Source organism: Pezoporus occidentalis, unplaced genomic scaffold, assembly GCF_034315485.1.
Source record: "Pezoporus occidentalis ecotype Australia unplaced genomic scaffold, CSIRO_AGI_Poc_V1 ctg67, whole genome shotgun sequence".
Classification (NCBI taxonomy): Eukaryota; Metazoa; Chordata; class Aves; order Psittaciformes; family Psittacidae; genus Pezoporus; species Pezoporus occidentalis.
The window spans coordinates 3,464,128-3,486,894 of NW_026916019.1; the positions used below are offsets into that span (position 1 = coordinate 3,464,128).

General features: G+C 42.9%; 1 protein-coding gene across 2 annotated transcripts in view; it reads right to left on the reverse strand.

Annotated features, from left to right (window-relative positions):
- EZR (ezrin) overlaps positions 1-20,516 on the reverse strand; it is a 35,503-nt gene extending 14,987 nt beyond the window's left edge. The window contains exons 1-2 of one of the 2 annotated variants that reach the window (XM_062640820.1): positions 20,371-20,516; positions 2,763-2,846 (exon numbers count right to left, since the gene is read on the reverse strand). In XM_062640820.1, coding sequence (XP_062496804.1) covers positions 2,763-2,846; positions 20,371-20,382 — 96 coding nt within the window. In that variant the 5' untranslated portion in view covers positions 20,383-20,516. The remainder of the gene's footprint in view (positions 1-2,762; positions 2,847-20,370) is intronic. The other variant, XM_062640821.1, reaches the window with a different exon arrangement.
- Between the last annotated feature and the right edge of the window lie 2,251 nt (positions 20,517-22,767).

The following is a 22,767-nucleotide window of genomic DNA, read 5'->3' on the forward strand; positions in this document are numbered from 1 at the left end:
AAGGCAAGGAAGAAGAATGTATTAAGCTAAACATTACAATTTGGCCATTTTGAGTTCCAATACAAAGAATAATGTTATGAATGTTTTCACCTACATTCTGGGAAGTGGTCTGTAAACCTCTTCCATAGCAAAACAAGGATGAACTAAGAACCAAGGCACAGTCAAGATGGGAGTCAACTCCCCCCCCCCCCTCCAGCCCCAAAATGCACAAAGCAGCAAATTTTATGCCTTCCCACTCCAGCCAGAAACGTATTTACTCCCAGACACCACCAGTGGCACACTCTCCTCCACTGGAATTTCTTCTCCTCTTGGCCAGCTGCAGAGTCCACCACCGTGTAGGGTCTCAGGACACCTCAGATCATTGTAGCATAAACTCCACAGAGGTCTGGCTTGAGCAGAGCGGAACTCCATAGTTACAGCTTTCCACTCTTTCCCCCTTTCTATAAAAGGGAGCTGTAACTCACCTTACGTGCAGGATACACTTATGACAGCAAAGCCTAAAGCTCAAGGGCACAGCCAGAGCAGCCTTGCTGGCTGACAGCTCAAGCCAAGAAATCATCTTGTGGTTTTTAAAAATAGCCTGCTTCTTCAATGCCCTTTTCCTCTCAGGGTGGGTCAAGTTGGGCCACTCCCCATACCTGTGAAAACCTGTTGCCTCCACAGGCTTTATCTGAGTGTAAACTCCATCCAAGATAAGGGCCTAGTAAAAGGCTTGCACAGCAGAAGTGAAGAGGGGATGTCAGAACAGTTGCAGCTAAACATACAGTCTTGACCTTCCCCTGTTTTGCTCTGCACTTCTACCTCAGTCATCTCTTGATATGCAGAAGTACACCATAACAAGGTATGAACTATGGATAAGAACTTTCAATCAGAGGCTTTAAACCCAAGCCATGGGATGCAAGGAGCAGATCTTCATGAGGTGACAGTCTATCCCAACAGCAGCAATAAGTGCTGCAACAAGCAGACCCCAGAAATGCAGAACTATCTAGACAGCAAGCTGGAAGTATCTTCGAACCAAAGCATCCCCACCTTTTTCCATGTTCTCAAGATCTTGTGCTTCATCTCTGGAGGTCAAGAAAGTAGTCTCTCTTCCACCAGAGAGATGACCCTGACTCTTAACAGCTGTAAACATTAGTGAATATATGGGAGGGGGGAAGTCCTTGTCATAAAGGACATAGGACATACTTGTGGAGTCCTTGTCATAAAGGACATAGGAGGTACTTACACTGTCTGATCTAAGGTATTGCTTTTAAAAACCTGGCTTTTAGTAACTTGGATTTTTGCACTCTCAGAGATGAAACCACAGTTGTCTGGTTTGGGTTAACATGGAAGGGGCTGGCAGAGGAACTTACACTGATACAAGGGTGATCAGCAGTGAATGGGAAGTCAAACACAAAGGCTGGCTCCGTACAAACGCACCTTTCATATGCAATTCACCAAATTTCCAATGAATACTTTATCCCATATCATTAATAATCCAAAGAAATTAAAGTTAGACTTAACGCCAGACACAGTCTGTAGTACTTTATTTTATATTGTGAAGTTCTGCAGAGATTATAATTAGATTTCCTCCTTTCACTCCCTCCAAGGACCCACTAAATGTTTTGTTGTTTGTTGGGGGTTTGGGCTTTTGTGTTTGGTTTCTGTTTCTTTGTTTGTTGTCTGTTTTTGACAAGCACTTCTCAGTGCACAGTTATCATAAAGCCTGGCAAGTCGCAGCTAGCTCACTGAAACAAGAAACAGTACCAACAAAAACTCAGAAGGAATGGACGTTTTTAGCCAGTTCTGCCTACCTGAGTTAAAGCTTAGCCATCCCTTGCTACCAAGGCTAGCAGGGGATGAGAGAAGAAGCACAAATGAACTGCTGCAACATTTCATAAACAGCTCAATATGTGTAACTGAAGTCTGCACAGATCTGTTCTTGGCTTGGTTTTCAGGGTTCCAGCAGTAATAGCTATAAGCAAACTTTTTATTTTTTAAATTCCAGAACAGTAAATTTTTCTACTGAAATCTCAGCCTTGCTTCAGTTTTATAAGAGCAAGCTATCCAAGAAAAGAGTAACTGTTTTACAGAGTACTGTGTTTATTTTAGTTGTCTTTATCTCACCTTTGTAGGTTCATCTCCAAACAGAACTGTATTTTGTTAATACAGCAGCAGGAAGAATAGCAGTATGGGAGGAGAGTCTTGGCTAATTCCTGCCCTCCACTTCCTTGCAAACCCCTGGGGGCAGGCTGGACAAGTCTTTGTTCAATCCTGCTGCACAGAGGCTTTTTACAAGGCATGCTGCTATAGCTGCTGCACAGTGATCACAAACTCTACTGGTTTTCTAGTAGCCTGGCAAACACCTGTGGCATGTGGCTACCTCCAACCCAGCTTCTGATGGGTCTGTCAGCCCTCTGAAGTCCTGATTCCGGGACAACATTTCAACTTCAGAATTCAGTAAGTTCCAAGATGTATTTCACAGCAAGAGGTGAACTTTTACACGCTACCTGTGCTGTGTAGACATTTTAGATCCCTTACAACAGTTTACCATCCAACACTGCTAGGTAGACAGGTTTCACTGGAACATAACATACCTGCAAGGATTTTTGCTTTTTTCTTTTATTGTGACGAAATTTTGAGCTCTTAGCTCAGACCAGGGCCCTTGGATTAGAAGGCAGAGAGAAGAAAGAAAAGTAGGTTTGGAATTCAGTCTTAAGAAAACACTATAGTCTGAAATGTACTCTAAGCTTAAACAAGAGCCCATACCAAACCTCACTGACCTGGTCAAACAGCTGCTTTCCTGTAGTGTTTGGCTGGATGGCAAACTCCAGCTCTGCATCCATAGTAACAACTCGAACATTGATCTAAGGAGAAAAACAAAAAGCATTGTTTAAGACTTACAGAAAGCTATTTCTTGGTGTTAACACAGTACTTTGTGTACAGTACAGTCTCCACGCTTTGATGCACTACCGTAACCTCTTTAATATACACACTTAAGCCCCAATTAGATTTGTGTTACCACACCTGCACACTTACTTGGGGGACTGACTCTGCTGTGTTATCCAGATTGCTTTGCAGGTTTTCCCACTCAAAACAGAATTTGACTGAGCTTCTACTTAAATGAGAGGGAATTTCTGACTTGACCATTTCCAGGCCTAAACTCCCTTAGAATAATGGCTCCTGCAAGCACACAACATAGTTGCCTACAGGCCATCCCTTGGATTACAAAAGGCCCTAATGACTAAATTAAATTTAAGACTTATAATTTAACTTCCATTTAAATTAGAGCTGGCATTAATCTGAGGTTTTAAGGGCAAAAGGCTGCAGATTTTTCTTAGGAAGCAATCAGCATTAACCTGATACATGTTGATTCTTTCCCCTCATAAAAAAAAAAGTCTACTTAGCACATAAAACCAGCAGTTACAGGTACTGAATGATGCTACAGGGCAAGAGTTCATAAAGCTATTACTGTTAGTGAAGCAACAACACAACCAGATTTACTGCAATGGCAGAAGTAGACTGCAAGACAGAGATTACTATTGTACGCAGAAGACAAGAGTGTTTAATGACTAGAAAAAGTCCATTAGCAGTTAATCAGGAGGCAGGAGCAGCAACTACACTTGCAGGGATCAGCATAAAGACCAGCAAAATGGCAAATCAGGGCAGGATTACCTCCAACTGTTCTGACTACAGGAGACTATACTGCTTGCAATGTATCTCAAAAAACCAACCCCAAAACAAATATAAAACCCCACTCTGGGATAATCGTGTAATAGAGTTTACTAGCAAGTCAGATTGGTGGCTTGGTATTTTGAAGGAAAGAGAAGAAAAAGTGGACATGCAAACATAAGGCCAGATAACAGGAAAGCTACAAGCACGCAAGGCTTCATGACAATTTCTCAACATTTTAGAAATGTAATGTTACAGAATAGCCCAGGAGAGCCTGCTACAGCTGCAGCACTGATGCCCAGTGCAGGGGCATCATTTGAAGAAATGAGAGGAACAGGCAGAAAAGAAACAGAATCACTCACTGCAAAGCCCTGACACTGCAGCAGTTTCCAGCCACTTAAGTATATTTAAACTCTAGGATAAATGTCAGGTTAAATCAGTGTTACAGTTAACACAGAACTGCAAACAAAACAAGTTGCCTCTGCTAGTTTTAGTCAAACAGAAAATTTTGCATCCTTTTTCAGTGAGACATGAAGGCATCAAGTGTCTTTCAGCCTTTACTGAATTGTTTCTTTCTCCTGCTCTCTCCCAGATGATGCGCCTATAGAAAGACGACAGAAGGCAGTTTCCAAGACATGGAACCCCAGAACTGAACCAGAGAAGACGACTGTTTGGGTGTGTTGTCACTTTCAATCTGTATTTATAAAGCAGTGTCCTTTAAATTAGCATTAAAAAAAAAAAAAGTCCTCTAAAAGCAGGAAGAAAGAACAAGCAATAAAGGCTTTCTAAGAGCTCCTTTTCCCAACTGTAGCATTTAAGATCCATGCTCCATTATTCCTCTGCCTTAAGAACCCAAGGTTTCTCAGTGTTTCCAGTGTAGGAAGGGAGAAGTTCAGATACCAAATTCTCAGGAACAGCAAGGCTACAATTTGAAAATGTGACCTTAAAAAGCTCCTCTTGCTTAATCCCTCTTAACAACAAATCCCTAATCATATTCTAATCCCTTTCTACCCCCTTTGAGAAAACATGCTTGCAATCTACAGTTTTGTAGAAGTTATTTGTACTCTGCGCTGAAACTCCACAGTGGATATAAAATAAGTATCACTTTACAAGCCGAAGAATTTGAGAGGATGTGCTTCCCATTCCTTACCAGAAAGCCTGCAGGATGTTGGCCAAGCACAGAATTCCAGCTGGTACTAGTACATTCACCTTTTACTCTGTGTCTCCTTAGTGGATATTTATTAGTAACAAAAGGTAAACTCCCTAGTCTAGGGGAATACCTTGCATTACTCTAACCCTAAAAGACCCTTCTGGATGCAGTCTCCTTCCTAAAGGATAGGCTACTTAGTGAGCTATTTAGTGCTAAAGCCATCTACCTCCTACATCTTTTAAGAATTATTTTAGCATTAAGACCAAAAATTGAAGTAATCTGCTTTCCACTTCAATCATTTAAAGCCATAAACATGCAGGCACATGATTACTTGGTTACCCAAAAAGCTTTCAAGGACAGTTGGGGCATGTGGTATAGGTTAATTTCTGTGCTCTCAAAGGGCTGAACAACTAGCAGGATCAAGAGGAATTCCCTGGTGTGCCCTCAGACAAGCTGCTAGCCACATGACAGTCGGAGTAAGGAGAGACAGGGCCTCAAGCACTTGTCACTTCAATGGGTTGATGACTGTGTGGGAAAATCCTTTGAGTCTCCTTCTTGACATATTAGGTCCTCTTGCTTCTCATCTCCAAACCTTCACCTTGATTTACAGAAGAACAACTTCAACAGTGTTTCTGAACAGATGTCCTACAACCACTCCACATAAGCTTTTAACAACGGAAGCTGGTAACGAAGCAGGCAACCAGAGCTTAAGCCACTTGAAACCCTGATTTAGACAGTCTGGAGAAATCCTCATATGTCTGTTAGGCTGACACACAACCAGTTTGGCATTCAGCTCAGACCACATAAAACTCCCCATGGAGCCAAGATAATTAAATCAAAACCCAAGGTGCTAACCAATTGAAGATGCTGTTGGGGTGGAAAACAAGGAACTCTTGACTTATTTCTGTCAGCAACAAAAAGAACAAGACACAGTTAAGATGACTTTCACAAGTGAAGCCCTGCTTACCCTGTGCAGTAGGCAGGGCAGGTCCTGGCAGTACCCCAGGACAAAACTAAAGTCATAACCAAAAAGAAAGCAGGTTTTTATTGTTTCAGAGCACAGGTGCGTGGAGAGGGAGCAAAGCACATGGCTGTTTTACATGACATAAGGGTTTTCAAATGCGCATAGCATGCTAAAAATCCTAGACAATAAGATGTAACTTCCTTCTCAATAAGCAAATCTCATGACACTTTCACTACCCTTTCATGTCCAAGAATAACATACTTGAAATGAATGACAAATAGGGCCTTAGAAGGTTATTAAGGAAACATTACAAAACACAAGCTTTTCCTCTTTCCCTGTCCTAGACTGCATAAATTTGCTAACAAATTTGATCCAGAGGGGCACAACCACTCTACTGAAAAGGCAACGCCATTTGCATTTAAAGGAAAAAAGCTTCATGAATCATAAAAGACAACAGAAACGCTAGAACTTACACACCAGTTCCACACTTCAGACTGTTCAGGGTGGACTGTAACACATTCCATACATTTCCAACTAGGACAAGAAAGTGGAAGTAAGATGAAAGAACTGCAGTGAACTTCAGAATACAGTTTAAGTAATTGTAACACTATGGAAAGTTCTTGTATTAGAAGTTATAGTAGTTAGAATGGGATCGTCCTTGCTTTAGCAATGCCCTTGAGTCATGCATTTGTTCTTACTTTCTGGTTGGGTTTTTTCTCATTGTTTAAAAACACATCTATTCTAATGTTAAGTCAGTAGACCAACCTGTGGGGCACTGCAACCTTTCAGAGACCATACACCATACAGTACCTAACTTAGAAATTTAAAGTGCCATTGGAAAAACATTCAGAAAACATTCTCTCTTAAGGAGGGAACACACTACCAACTAGCTGAGTGGCAACATCTTCCCTGTGTAAGATCCAACATCCAGGTAGGAACCCAAGATGACACTTCCTCTTCAACCCCTTCCTCTCATACATGCCCAGTTTCCAGGTGTGCTGGGCACTATGCATGCACAGGTAGACTTTTTTTTTCCCCTTAAGTTTGATTCCTGAGCTATATCCTGTTGGTCCAGAATTTGCCTCTAGCTGCAGGCAACACGGTATCTTTGAAGTTATCCTGATACTACATCTCCACTGCAAACACTCCATCTTACACTGTAGGGGAAAAGAAGGCAGAACAGAAAAAAAAAACACAAAAACACAGCCCTCACACATAGTAAGTCATCATGGATATTCTACACCCTGATGCATGAAATTCAATGCCTCTTAAGTTCACTTAATTCACTATAATAAAATGGTTCGGTGAAACCATGAAGTTGTGCAAGTCATTTAAAATACCACACAGTTTATTTCCAGTGAATACGCAAGATAAAGGGCAGTAAATACCAACTTTTACCCATACACACAAGATAAACCAGTTCTTAATGTGTTGCATATCATCATATTATGCAGCTTTAAATGCCTCAGACAATGCTCAGGAATGTTTTCTTCCTCTTTTCAAGGAAGGATAAAGACCAGAGCCTCTTTAATAGCAGGTTTACAAGTGCAAATATTAGAGAAGTATCTTTCCAAGTGGTAGCAATCAGCAGTATCATGGTGGAGAAACCTAGACAGGAATGCGTTTTTTCTTCAGTCACTGGATGTCTGGAAATACCAGGCAAATAGCTAGTACACATAAACAGATCAACTACATTCTGAAGTGCTGTGCCTGCACAGCATGTACTGTGAAAACCAGCATGCAGGCCTGTTAAGGTTTCTTGCACATACGTGAACTGACCATATAGAACACGGACATGCTTTCCTCCTAAAAACAAATAAGAGAAAGTGGTGCTATTTTAATATTCTTAAGAAAACAGCAGTATTAAGCTTGCATACACACTTCTGCAGGCCTACTCTTCTGCCACACAACAACTACTATTGTACTTGTAACAAACAGCAGACAAGCTTTTTTGTCCTGATTTGCAATGTACCTGCATGGACAAAATAATTTCATTTCAACCTTAGCAACCAGACCTGTTCATAGATGTGTGTAAATGAATCTGGTAATAAGAAAAGTGATTTCATGTAGCAGCTTCAGAAGGACCCTCTTTATTCTTCCACCTTCCATGCATTAATGCTCTTGGGTTCCAGACCCAACAATAAAGGAAGATATTGTCCTAACTGATGGAGTACCTGTAATCACAGCTCTTGCAAACTCTTCTGGGAAAACTTTCAACTTCAAATTAGGAAAAAAAAAACAAACCAACAATGAAAAACAAAACGAAACCCCTAGGGGCTCCAGAGCTCAGAGCTGACCTGCTCACAGCTTCAGTGTCTGCATTTCTTTATCCTCCACAAGTTATTTCAGCCAACAGCTAATAGTTCAGACTGCACAGAGGGCAATTCTGGGAGGGTCAGCAGAGCGAATAACCCAAGCAACCAGAGAGGTATTAGTTCAATGTATTATGTTATTCTTTAGTACTTCTCAATGTGTCAAGAACATAGCGCTTAGAGTCAATTCTCTTTCTTCTCCAACAGAATAACCTGCCTGATGGATTGAACTTCATCTGTTATATTTGATGGGATCCCATATGACAGACTAGGCATACAACAAATCTGAGCCATGTGAAATGACAACTGAATGACAAGTTGCACAACTAAATTATCCATAGCTTCTGTCAAAGCAAGAGACAGTGTCACGAATATCAAGTAAATGATTTACTGCTGCAGGACTGCCAAAACATGACTTCCTTCCCAGTTAAGCTCAGCACTGTCACCTTGCTGAAACTACTGCAGGGACATGTATTCTGACCTTTCCATGGCAGACCAGGATCTTGAAAGGGGGATGGATGAGAGTGTGCTGGGGTGGAGTAAGAAAATGTAGTTAGGTATTGTCACAGTCCCTGGAAGATGGAGTGCATTTACAAGTTCACAAACAGCACCTAGTCAAGAACAAAACAGAAACTTTTGAAGGACAGGGATGGACCTCAAAGGTCTTGGTATAGTTGCAGGTGTTATAGTTGGAGATGTGAGAACGGACAAGACGCAGACAAAGAACAAATTACAGCCTTGCAAACAATGGGCTACACACAGCAGGACTGTAGACTGTAGTCTATTATAATGCCCAGAAAAGCACCACATTTCCTGGTGTGATGCTATTGCATAGGAGAAAAAAAAGAAAAAAAAAAATCACATTCTTGAGTGTATTTGTCACCGGATGCAGGACAGAAGGTGACTCTTCTGTTTTGTTTGCCTGAGGACTCGCCAGTTGGAATGCTGTCACCCAAATTTGAATGTTTCTTTTGGAAGGGAGCAAGTTAATCAAGGGGAGTTTGCACTAATCTGCACGTCAGGTGGGTTTGGGTTGGTTAAATGTTTCAGGGCTTTTTTGGCGGGTGCTTTGTTTTGGTTTTGAGTGTTCTTCCTTCTCTTCAAGCAGAGGGGCTGGTTCGCTAGCATAGTGCTGATCTTTTCCAAACAGGAGTTGTCTGTAACATGATGTGCTTATGGAGAAGACAAGAACTTTTAAACCTCACCCAAAAGCTGTCTTATTTTGCAGGCTAGATAACAGGAAAAGAATCAGTAATTGCTGGAGTGGTAAAATACTGGGATACTATATAACCATTGCTGCAGCCTTCAGACAACTTAAGTTCAGATCCTCCCCAGTGCTACGTTTTTACAATTTAAAGGATCTCCAAGAGTCTAAAATGAGAAGGCAAATGACAAACCTCCAAATTCCAATTGCTCTTCTGTGGGGAGAATGATTCCCAAGGGAGTGTGAAAGAGACGTACAACCCAGCACCAAAGCAAGCTTTTAACACATTCCTCTACTGCTCCCATGCCAGGATCCTTTCTGAACTACCTGCCCAACACCTAGCATTTCAGAGGGCAATGACAGCACAACGAAAGAGTCCCAAGCGTTCCCTTCCACACTACAGAGCACAGTTTGCTAACAAGGATGAAAACAGCTTCATCAGTTCACAAAACACAAATAGGGGACGACCTCACTGGCATCCACTTGACTGACAAGGCAAGCTCATTTCTCCCATTTAACTGACCCAGTTTCTCAGCATACCATGTTAAATCAAGAAGACCTGACTGTGAACCAAAGGACACGCTCCATTTCAAATCTCATTGTGTTAAACATTGCTTCCTCTTTGCAAATAAATGGGAGCATTAAGTCACCTTCCACTGGAATTCCTGCAAGTCTATGAAGCAGAGTTAGGTACTGCTGTATCTGCAACAGGTACAATTGGAGCTAAGTAGGCTGGTCTTTGTTTCTTAGAACCTTGCTCACCTTCCTGGAGAGGAGGAAATACCACTGAGGGTAAATATCATTTATACAATAATCTAGAAGCTAGTAGTTACTTTAATATTGCCCAGCACAGTTGTTAGTCTTAACTGCTAGTCAGTAAGTACAATGTTAGTAATGCTAATACTAACTACTAGTGCTTAAATGCTAGTACAAGCAACAGCTTGTACAACCATATTGTTGATAGTAATCCTTAGTATTTACGGAGCAGTAACTATATCAGCTATACTTAACTGAAATTTCTTAAGCTTACTAAAGGCAGTAAGAACCCAGGTGTTCACTGCTCTTATGTAAAGTGAAGGCACCTTGCAACAACTTACATAAAATAAGTTCTTCTAAGGAGAAAAAGTACTTTGAGTAGAAGCCAAAAATAATTTTGAAGTGAAATCTGAAAGCTACACTCTTTTGAATGAAAGACAGGGGGTAGGGCAGGCAGCAGGGCTCAAATGGGCAGGAAAACCTTGAACACCCAGATGCGGGAGTCATCCAGAAATTCCAGTTTTAGCAGGTTGAATCTTCAGGACAAACCTCCCTCTCCCTCCCAGCATACACAAACAGATCACAAGAAAGCCAACCTACTGCGTTTGGTTTTGCAGCCAGGTCACTTGACTCTTCTTCGCGAGACATGAAGTCCTCCTTATAATTAAACATGAAGATAATCCTAGACCGTAAATTCAAGCCTTTTTAGTTTAGATAGGCATGTAATTTAGATGGCATCTTCTTCTGCACATCTCAGTTTCCTTAACTGAAGCCTGGTATATCTTCTGTCAGCATATAATAAATGCGTAGCAGGCATCTGCATGTAAAGCTGAGAAGCACCCATGGCTGTAATTCAGTTCTTTATCTTCGGTCAAGCAATAATGTTCTGCATGCCAGAAGATCAGGAAGATTTCATGCAGGTGTGGCAAGCACATGTGATGCTGCACCTCTGAGAGCCCTGGTTCCCAAATGCCTCTGTCAGACTTCCAACATCCTCCACCCCTGGTCAGTTCTCTACAGTTAACATGAGTTGCTCAGTAAAACCTAGGAAGTACACTTCTCAGAGAAAAATATTTCTCCACCCACCAAAGTCCCCCCCAGCTCTCTCCTAACAAGCCAACTGCATCAGTCTGTTTCAAGTTAGAAATAACTGGGCGGAGAGGGAAGAGAGAGGCCTTTCCAAAATTTTAGAATTCCAATCTTTTTAACATACAAAGTTACCTTGGGACAGGCCTATGTTCTGGCAAGACATAAACCAATGCAGTTTAAGACTGAAAGGCCCCAGGATGTTGCCCTTAAAGCTTGGTACACTCAGAGAGCCCAGATGTTTCTCATGCAAAACACCTGCTCTCACTTTCCAAGAAGGACATAGGAACGGTTTACTCTGAACACTGACAACGTTAGGAAGCAGCAGGAGGGTGTATGGTGTTCTGTTGAAATACATTAACATTCACTTTAAAGACTCTCTGATGCTGCATAAATACTCTATTAGCATTGTCAGAATATCTGCATACAAGCATCAGTAAACTCTTTAAAGAAGGAACACAGTGCACAGTAGAAGCCAGTGACAGCAGGCTCAGCACAATACTGCTGCTTAGGTGAGCCATTTGTCCTCAACTAGATGGATGTTAGGATACATTTAGGAACACAGACTGGAAAAACAAAGGTCTTTTGCACCTGCAAGATAAACATGGAGGGAAGCTACGGGCTACTGGATCAAAGTCCTTCATACATAGACATTTATCATGACAGCTGCTGCATCTAATTGGACATAATGAAGTTGTGAAACTGAGGCTTTACACATGAAGTTTAAAGAACCCACAACTAGTTCTCAAATAAGCTTTATCTCAAGAAGTCACCAGAGCTCAGACCAAATTAGATAATCTTTTGGGGTCTTCCATCAGAAACATCAGCATGGGGCCAAGTTCAGATAATACAGAAGTTTAATATCTCAACTTTTATTATAATTTTAGTCTTTTTGACAATTTAACATCTCCAATATTTATGTAAGTCAGCTAAATATGATCCTTCTGCAGTCCTCACAAGGGAAAAGAAAAAATTAGTATCTTACAGGCTTTATCCAGAACACAAACATCATTTCATACCTCTGCTTGGCTTTCTCATTTGGAAACAGACACACACCAATTCAAGTAGAAGCTGAACTCCATACTACCAAGTCACAACAAACAGGGGCAGGGCCTGAAGGCATGAATAACCTAAATAAAAGCTGTAACAGCCTCAGAGCTTCCCCTGAATCCAAGTACCAATGCTGCTGCCTTTTATTCCAATGCTTATGCAGAGGAACAGGTTCTGGAGACCAATGTGCATGGAAAACCCAGAGGCATTCTGAAGAGTCAAAAGTCTGACAAATCCTCACCTGGAGACCAGGCAACAACACAGCCTATCAGTACACAGCTCTTTACACTTTCAATAGACCCTGCATGAACCGCACTCATGCAAGGTACAATGACTGTTGTTCTGAGGTGGAAGAAAACCATATTATACTGGAGCAGGGTGAGCTGTGTCTATGATTTACTCTTTCATAGGATTATGCCCAGAGGATTTATGGGGACCAGGAACAACTGTTGGAGAAATGTTCTCAACAACTCTGCTCTTCCCAGATGGAGACATTACAGAATACAAAGCAGTATTTTCATAGATGTGAACAGGAAAGAGCTCAAGGATGTTCAAAAAAATTGCATAATTTCCATTCAAGGATCAAGTCCCTAAGCTAGTTAAGAACTTCTCAGTTTGGAAGAAAATTAACTAAGGCTAGGACATAAGAGCATACAGATTCATCAGTTACATGAATAGGGTGGAAAAGGGACACACGCTCATTGCTCTACCAACAGAATAACTACAGGGCATCAGCACTGAACAAGAAAAAAGGTTTTCAAGTAGTGCTATAGCAAGGAATTTTGTAGATAACTTTACAAACAACCTGAAGGTTATCTAGGACAGCCTTTGTTAAAACATACTGTGGACATTAGAGTTCACATGGTTTCAAGGGGAGACTGGACAAGTTCTCAGAAATCCACTTAGTAACTCATTATATAGGAACTTTCAATACCTCAGCAGCTCAGAGGAAAGCAATGGTGCATTATCCCTGAAATACTCTTCCACAGGCCAACACCAGAGGTGTACTATTAGGCTACAGGGGCTTTCCACCTGACCTACAAGGACAGCCATGTTCTTATAGAAAGAAGTCAAAGTGCAGAAGGAACATGAACTCCATTTTCTTAAGGATAAATGGCCTTGTGTAACTTGTTATGCTACTCAGTAATGACGTATGTTCATTCTGCATTCAAGATATGAATCCATTTGTCAGAGGGATTTACTGATTCAATATCCCACCCTTGTGTTTTACCTGTCCATAATCAGTCTCTTTCATTTTACCTCAGGGACTTTGGTGAAATGTATCACATGGCATTTGTGAACTTCATAAGTGTGATGATATGGTGTGATCACCTCTGATAGCTTAATAACCTGTTCTACGTCCAATACACTATAGTGCTTACACTTCCCAGTAAGGTACTTCAAATGGTATGCAACAAGCACTATTTGCTCCCAGATAAAGGTAGGTAGGTCAGTGCAAGTCCTGGAATGTCACCTAAGCACAAAGATATTGTTCTTGAGAAGTTATAGATTGTACAGGAAAAGTGACTGGAAGGATCAGGTCCTTCCTGACCCCTAAAATAGCTTGAGGGCTTCCGAGACAAAACTTTCCACAGGCCCTTCACTACAGATGTCTGATGGCAAACAAATATGCACCAGTGACTCCCAAAGCATACCCAGAGCACAGTGGGGGCAGAAAACATGCCAATTTTTAACATGGAAAGCTACTCTCTCCCACACTGACATCACCTAGTATCAATTATGCAAATCCACCCACCAATTCACACCACACACTTTGTGCACCTGGAGCTTTCTGTAACCACTTACCTCTACAAAAAGTGAAGCAAGCTAAGCTTTCACAATTGAAGTGTATTCAGCTTAGATGTTAAAGAATTACTTTAGCTCCCACAAAGAACTCTGAAGTCCAGATCCTACAGCATAAACTCTGAAGTCCTCTACAGGCTAAATTCAGGCATACCACTACAAATGTGAGATTCTTAAATTTCTACTTCTTCAGGTAGCAGGCAGCCCATGAATCTCCTCTATGCATCTGCAGAACGGTGATCTGGCAGAACCAAGCAGCTCTAGACCCATTTCACAAGCCTGCTCAAGATTCATCAGCTGGGTGTCCACGCATTTACAAACTCAGAGGAGCCTTTCTCATACTCACCTCACACTGGGTCTAGAACTACCACAGCAAACAGTGATGTTTTCATGCAAAATCAAGAGATGATAACAGTGATATCTCTGAGTTTTACACAATAGCTAGAGCACTTGCTCCTGAAAGTGGGATGGAGAAGTAGTGCACAAATACCCTCTCTCAAAAAGGGCAATTCCATACTCCCTTCTCGAAGCTAGCAGGCAGCCACAGACCATGTGTAGGAGTGCAAGCACTTCTTACATTGAGCCTATATAGTAGGTAGCCAAATACAAGTCCTTAGTCATCAAGCAACAGTTTCTGTTGCTTACTCAATTAGAAGATGAGAGTCCCACATGTTAATTCTTAGACTAAGGATTTTTACTTTGACAGCTGATAGTATCAGGTGCTCATCAGTCACAGCTGAGCACGTGGCTGCTACTCATGCTCTCTCAAAGGTGACAGCAGATGCAGAGAAGGCAGGTGACTTTTCCCCCACTACGAAATAGGAACTAGAAAGAAAAACAAAATATGGATTTGAATGGATGAGCAATATGGAGCTATTCAATATGGTTAGCTGTTACACTGAGCTATGCCTTGTTTCCAGCCTCACATAGTAACAATTTTCTCTCTTTCCTAAGGGAAAGGATCCCATTCACTGCTTAGTAAAACCACAGATTTCAGTTGCTTCTGCAAAAAGCTGTACTTCTCATCTCATAGGCTAAATGCTATCTAATTCTGAAAACAGGCTTCAAAGCAGTCACACAAGACAGCTAAAATATATTACTTAACACAGAATGTAGTGTGGTTCAGTGATCTTGGGCAGCACTGCCTTCCTTCAAGGTCAACCGAGTGATTATGGGATTTACAGCGCACATAAAGCTCTTTGAACACAGAGTGCCAAACAAGAACACCACCAATGAGTGAATCTTCAGTGGTCATCGAGAAGTCTTACTCTCAAAAAAGTCCTGATGTACCACAGCTTTTTTCACGCCAGAGGAAGACGTGGGCAGAGGGAGGGGGAGGAACAGGAAGGCTTATCTCCCCCCCTTAAGAAGGCTAAGAAATTCTTTAAGTAGTGACTAACATAACAGTTAACACCCTTGACTTCTCTGCAGCATCTAACATCCCAGAACAAACAGTCCTCAGAAACGCTTACTCAGCTCGTATAGTAAATCAGGATTTTGCAAAATTGTGAGCTCAGTCTCTTATAACTTCATTCATCTGTGAAATACTCTTTACACTTATTAATAGCATTCTCCATTCTCCACCTTCCTTTTGCAGCTGAGTGGGAGTTATCACATTTGGCAAATGGAAGCTTCCTTACATTTCCGTTTTGCACCAGAGTATATTCCTCCTGGTATCAAGTAGACTGCATTGGGTACTTACTTACAAGGAAAGGGTAAGATTTTATTCCTGACTAAATCTATAGCTACCCATAAGCTAAGAGTATTTTAATTAATTATGAGCACTTAAAGAAAAAGATAAAAAGATATTAAAAAATATATTCTTCGTTCACTTACAGCAATCTGCTGTGAAGAACTTGGAAATAAAACTGCTATGCGTAGTTAGAAGATACACAGTCAAAAATAAATTGGGAAGATCTGGGCACAATTATTAGTATTAATTTCTTGTATGCAGAACAAATTCCTACCACAACACTTGCATCTCTGGGCTGGCTTATGAGAAACTTGCTGAATTTTAATAACAGAATCTGTTCACAGACAGCTAAAAGTCTGGCTGAAGGCTTGCATGCTGTCTCCAACTGTTTGTTGTTTTTTTCCCAGCATTCATGTATATTCAACATCAAACACGTATGGAGGACTTGTCTAACCATGCAATGCCTAGCACACACTAGCACAACATAGGGCGGGGAAAAACCTTTTGAGTCATCAGTTCTAGTTCCCCACTCCTACAAGCAGGAGCATTAAATTGTGTCCTTGTCAAACTTTATCTTAAGGGATGATAACTCTTGGAACAGCTCAATAAAAAAAAACACAAGAACAGGGGTAAAAAAAAAAAAATTTAAAATCACCTACCAATAAAAAACCAACCACACACACTTAACTGCTCTAATGTTTAGAATTCTCTTACACCACAAGTTCTGCTTAAAGCAGTTCTTCCTCTTCTTTGGCACTTAAACTCCTTATGTTTCATAGAGGGGAAGGAAGAGCTAGCTTGTTTAATTCTACCAGGCTAAACTTGCCAAACACTCTTATCGTGAGGTGGCTTTCTGCCTCTAGTCATCCAAAAACCCATCTCTAAGTTCTGCTTTGAATTTCTCTCTCCTGGACACAGATGATAAGTATGCAAGGAAAGATCTCAATAGCACCTTCTGTTAATGCTTTCCATTCAAGAAACCCTATGCATTGCAGATAACATGGACAAGAGAGTCATACTGCCACCATCCATATTCTCCTATGATATATAGTGAGGGACCTTCTTCCCCCTACCCCTCTAAGTTTAACTACTACAATGGGACCTTATTACCATCAATCCTCCAATCCCTTTATACAGTGCCCCCCCGTATCAATAATACCCCCCTCAATCAACAGCATGGCATTAGCAGATTTCATGAGCATGCTTTGCTTCCCGACCACAAGCCATTAATAAAAGCATTTAAAAAAAAAAAAAAAAGGCACTTCTGGATATTATTCACTTGTATGTTCTCTTTAGCACCAGACTCCATTTACTGCTGTCCTCTCTACAGAGTTTTACATACATGCGCCCAAGTATTAGAAGTTCTTGTGTGACACTACATCAAACGCTCTACTGAAACGCTGAATTCATTTCTCATGAAACTTTAAGCTTTTTCTTCTAGAGAAAACAAAAACCAACCCAAACCTCAACCAAAAAAACCCTCTACCTTCACTAAAGTAACAGCGAATGCAGCTAGGCGAGATCAAATGAACAGGCCTATAGACTAGTGATCATGTTTCCTTCTCTTTCAGTAAGTACTGTTCATTAGTCCACAGCCATGCTGTTGTAGACACAATTTATAAGATTGGCTTGTTTTGCAAAAGGATATAATTCTGCTGGAACACCATCCATTCAATGAGTCAAACAGAAATAAGCTAGTAACATGCATCTATGAAAAATGCAAACAGCACAGACACTCCAGTAATGAAAAGATGCCAGGCTAAGTTTATTCACTGTTTCACTTCTTCCCAGGTAACACAGCAAGATTTGGCCAAGATGACATCTCTTGCATTTCCTTACATAGCAATTCACCAGCTGTAAAGCCCAAGGAATCTCTGTACAGACTAGATAGAAATTATGTATCTGAACTGTTGATGAGCTCCCTCCCAGCCACAACCCCTCCACTAACTGGGTACAAGTCACATACTTACAGCTTACCTCAGAGACAACTCATTATTTTGTAACTGTTACACATGGTAGAATGCCTGCATGAAATTATAGATTAACACTTGCCTATATTAACAAATGTATTTATTTCACAATTATTTTCTGGACTGTTACTAAAATTCGAGCATTGTAAACATGCATCAGATCCAACTAATTGTGATTAAATGTTGCCACAGAATCTGCAATACTGCTGACTTTCTACACTTCGGTACACAATTAAAACAAAATCACTAACTTTCCAGTGCTAATAGGCTTAGTACCTGTTTACTGTGAAAGAACGAATTACAAACACTACCTATAAGCTTTGTGCACGCAAGCACAGTTTTTGTTAAAAGTTTCATATAAAGGTTTAACTTGGTAGTTTGGGGGTTGGGGGAGAGCTGCCAAAATACTGCTGTCATCTTAATCTTCACTTGTAAAGAACGGATGACCAATGTGTCAAACTTAACCCACAGCAGCACGAAGACTGCCAAGCAACATCATATTTACTTATGCCATGCAGACAAGACACATGCAAACAAGCATAGGTAATAAATATTTAGTACCCATGTCAAATACTCATCAGAAACTAAAACTGCTTCACTGTGTGTCCCAAGAGTTCATGCCATCATTCCTCACACATGCCAAAGGCTGTTGTCTCACTTGTCCTGAGCACAGTTCTGCCTCTAGAGCAACAGCTTTACATCTTCTCCCCCTGTTCTCTACAAACTGACAGAAATCCTATTTAGCTGTATTAAGACTAAATGAGCTGGGTTGGGAAGGATCCAAATCCAGTCTCAGTCGGAAGCAGTGTGCTTTATTAAAATAACCTGTGCAAAACTCCTCCTTTCTGTATGAAGTAAGGTAGCAACTACCCCTATGCAACAGCAGATTTAAAAAAAAAAAAAAAAAGCCGCTTATATTGTACAAACTATTGACACAGTCTGGTCCATGAATCCCAGCTAGTAGGTCACATCTCACAAACCATTATCCACCTTGGCTATTCAGCCAAGAAACAAACAAAAACCACCATCTAGGAGGGAATATGAACATAGTCATGTCAGGTAAAAGGATGAACGCAGCCTTATGTTTTCCACAAAGTAAAAGAGTTTTTCCACACTTATCCATGGCTTCCAGTACGACTTCGGCCTACACCAGGATTTCAGATTATTCTGACCAGGATATTTTAAGAAAGCACTCCGCAGTTAGCAGATGGATAATAAGGCAGAGAAAGATTATTCACACATGACCTTTTATATCCATGCTTTGTAAACCATTTGCTCCTCCAGCTGCAGAAGGGTTCCTTCTGTATGTATTTTTATATGCAGTAATAAATCACCTCCTACTAACGAAATACATCTTAAGACTGAACAGTTCTTAAAATGATTGAGCATCCTTTTTTTTTTCCCCCTTAAATTTTCAGTAGGTTTACAGAAACTGCAATGTTAACCCAAGCACTCCTTTGGGGGGGGGTGGTGGTGGTGGTGGTGGTGTAAGTTAACCTCACTATAATGTTATGGTGGTAAAACATCAATTGCTTATTACCCTTAAGATAAGCTTGTTTACTCTTTATTTCACAAGGTGTAGCTAATACTTACCCAAGTCCTTCACTGCACTGCACTTTAAGAAATATTGCCTCTATCGAAAATAGATAGCAACAACAACCTGTTCCGATTATGCCCTTCAGAGTTCAAAAGTGGGTCTGCTCCAATGACGGCTCAGAGCTTTGCATCAGGCAGTTGGTTGCCCAAGGGAATTATCGTTTCTAACTGACAGAGGAGCAGCAGACTTTAAAACAAAACAAGTAAAAAGACCCACCAGATGATCGGGAAGGGGGGGGGGGAGAAGGGAGTGGGGTGTGTCAAGAAAAAGGAGAGATGAAAGACAGCCAAGTTTTTAAATTGAAAAAAAGAAAAGTAACCAAAACCCCAACCAAAACACCCTACACACAAACAGAAGAAACGGGGTTTTGATAACAGCTGGTAAAGAGCACTGTGGAGAACTGTATTAACAGTCCCTGTATTTAGCTTTTAGATCACAAAGCAAGGAGGGGAAAAAAAAAGGTTTCTCCCGCGTTTACAGACAAATATGTGTTTCCTGTACATAAATACACGGTCCATGCAAATAGCAAATGGAAGTCAGATCAGTTTTGCCATCTCTCCCACAAGTGGGAGTGCGTTGGAAGCAATTCTTTCAAGAGTTGCTCGGGAGATCTGTATGCTGCCATCATGGAGTACTGCAGAAGCCGGAGCCATCCACCGTTCCCCCTCTCCAGCACTGCTCCCCAGGTTCCTTCCCGCTCTCCCCGCGGGGCGCTGGGACGGGAAGGGGAGGGGAGGCGCGGCGCGTCAGCCCACCCGAGGAGCCGCTGTCCCGCCAGCGGCCCGGCGCCCGCCCGTTACAGCTCGGCGCCGAAAGCGAGCCGCTCCAACTGCTCCTCCCGCCTAAAGTTGGCTGGGTCTGGAGCTACCGGGTAAGGCGCGGGGGGTGCCCGCAGCTCCCTCCTCGTACCGCGGAGAACTTCCGTGAGCCCAAAAGCCGCATCCCGGTACCGGGAGCTCGGGGGCTTAGACTCAGTTGTCTCAGTGGAAGCGGAAGGACCCCGGCGAAAGCGCGATGCCGCAGCCCCAGGGGTGACAGCTCCGCCAGGCGCCCAAGCTCGGGCAGCCCCTAAACGGCCCCGCAGAGTGCGTGCCTGCCTGCCTCCCTTCCTTCCCTCACCCGTGCCCCGCTTACCGGCTTCGGCATTTTGAAGGCTGCTGGTGCTTCTACTCCTGAGCCAAACGTTCATGCAGCGGCTGCCTCGCCGCAGCCGAGTGCCCCGTGAGGAGGAGAGGGGTGAGGAAGGAGCCGCTCTGGGCCACAGCGCAGCCCACGAGTGCGGCGCCAGCCACCCGGCGGCGGTTAAGTACGCAGGTGGGGCCGTGGCGGTGACTCAACGCCGCCGGCCATTATCCGCCGCTCCCCCCGGCGCTTTCCGAGAGCGGCACCGGCCTCGCCCAGCCACCGAACACCCCCCGGCGGCCTCGCCTCGATGTCCCCAGAGCGCAGGGGGACCCCACGTTCCGGAGCGCTCAGTCTCTGCAGAGCGAGAGGCAGACACCCGCGAACTGTCGGCAACAGGTGTCGGAGGGCGGCGCCGCGCCGGTAACCTCCAGGCACAGCTGAACCGCGGCGGAGCTTTCCGTCTTCCGTCGTCTCCTCCCTGTGCCCTCCACAGCACGACCCTCACCCGTGGTGCTAAGCCCCGCCACCTACACACCGCAACATGGCCGCCTGGGCGAGACCCGCCGCCACGCCCGCACCTGCCGCAGCTGGGGCCCAGCGGGCCGGCCCGCTTGGGCGCGGTGGGGCCGGTGTTTTCCAATCCTGCAGAGGGCTCAGGGACGAGAAGGGTATGAGGGAGGGCTGCGATGTGCGGGCTCACCGGCGGCCCTGCCTCCAAGAACGGGGCACCAGTTACTGCTTCATGCGATGGTGGGCACTGGTGCTTCTTGGGTTTTATTGATAGTCTGTAACAGTCGCTGTTTCCTGAGGTGCAAAGTCGGGAGATAGGGCTACTTAGCAAAACGCAGGATTGCACTGTGTATTAAAGCACGTTTTCAGCCACTGGAGCAAGAGATAAATATTTGAAAATCCATGAAAAGAGTATACTTCAGTTGGCCCTGATCCTTCATCAAGACTAAAAAAGATCACTCAGACTAACAATTTACAGGCACACAGAGATGACAAAGTCTGTGTCTTTGCCCCTTGTTCCTTCTTCCTCCTCCATGTGAACGCACTCCCGCAGCTGAAGTGCCTGCCAGCTCTGCAGGAGCTGCTGGCCTCCCACATCTCCTCGCCTGGCTGGTCGCAAAAGCACATTGTATTTACATAGTCATGGGCAACGGCCTGTAGAGGACAGCCCTTCCGCTGTGCCGGCGATGGCATCCAGTCGAGCTGTGAAATTAAGTAAATCACACAGCCTGGACCCGAGCTGCTGCCTGCGACATCCCCACTTGAAGCGGCGTCTGGCTGTTTGGTCAGAAAAGGCAGAGGACAAGATTAGGGAGGCACAGGACAAAGCAAATAACAACCCACTCAATGGAAAATATATAGGGCAGGAGATAGCCTGGGAATGTTCAAGGGATGGTAACAAAAAGGACATTCCTAACAAATATAGGTCCTGTATTGGAGGAGATCAAAATGGTGTCTTCCCTTACAGAGTCTACTTGGCAGCCATTGGTAGTGCCCCACTGAAATAAAAGAATCATTATGGTGTTAGGTCTGTGAGAGAAAGAGAGCAGCAGTGACGGGCTCAGAGAATTCACAGTTGTATTCCTGTTGCATGATCCTCAGGGATTAGGGGAGGCTTTACCATCAAAACAGAGGCATGGGGGTGGCAGACTTGCAACAGCAGGTGAGACAAAACAGTCTGAGCTGAACAGCTACCAAGAAAAGGGCTATGGGAACAAACATCTTTGGGAAACAGATTTGGCCTCCATTTTCAGATGAAACAATTCCACTAAGATTTACTTGGGTCCAGTTAATTTAACAAAATATAATTTGTGGAAAAGACTTTCCATGCTCTTCTCTTAAGCAAGAAGTTTATGCTGGGATTCATGCCTTGTCCAGTAGGATGGTGCTGGAGGCAGACCAGACCAAATTATCATGGTGTTTTCAGTAGGCTACCAAGCACAAAGAACAACCATTCCAGGTAAGGAGTGCTGTAAGAACCCAGCTTTTGCAGCTCTCACTCAAAACCCTAGTTTGTAGGGTGTTGTTTTTTGTTGTTTTTTTTTTTGGGGGGGGGGTTGGTGGAAAAGGATAGAGAGATTTTCATCCTTAGTCTTAAAATCCAGATTTTGGCTGTGATTGGAGGGGGGGAAACAGCCAGAACAAGTATGTATGTCTGCATAACCTAGAAACAGGGTTGAACAGGAAGCCCACTTCCATCCTGGGAGATTTCCATTCCCCAAATCCTTTCCTGTCCATAGCTCGACATGGGCTCAGAGACCATCCCCCTGGGGATCCATGCTGGAGCAATTCCATGCCAAAGTGATGCCTCACTTAATCATAATTTCTTCAGTGTCTTGGATCAGTCAGGAGTTTTTTTCCACGTTATTTATATATTCAAGCTTAAACCCCTGATTT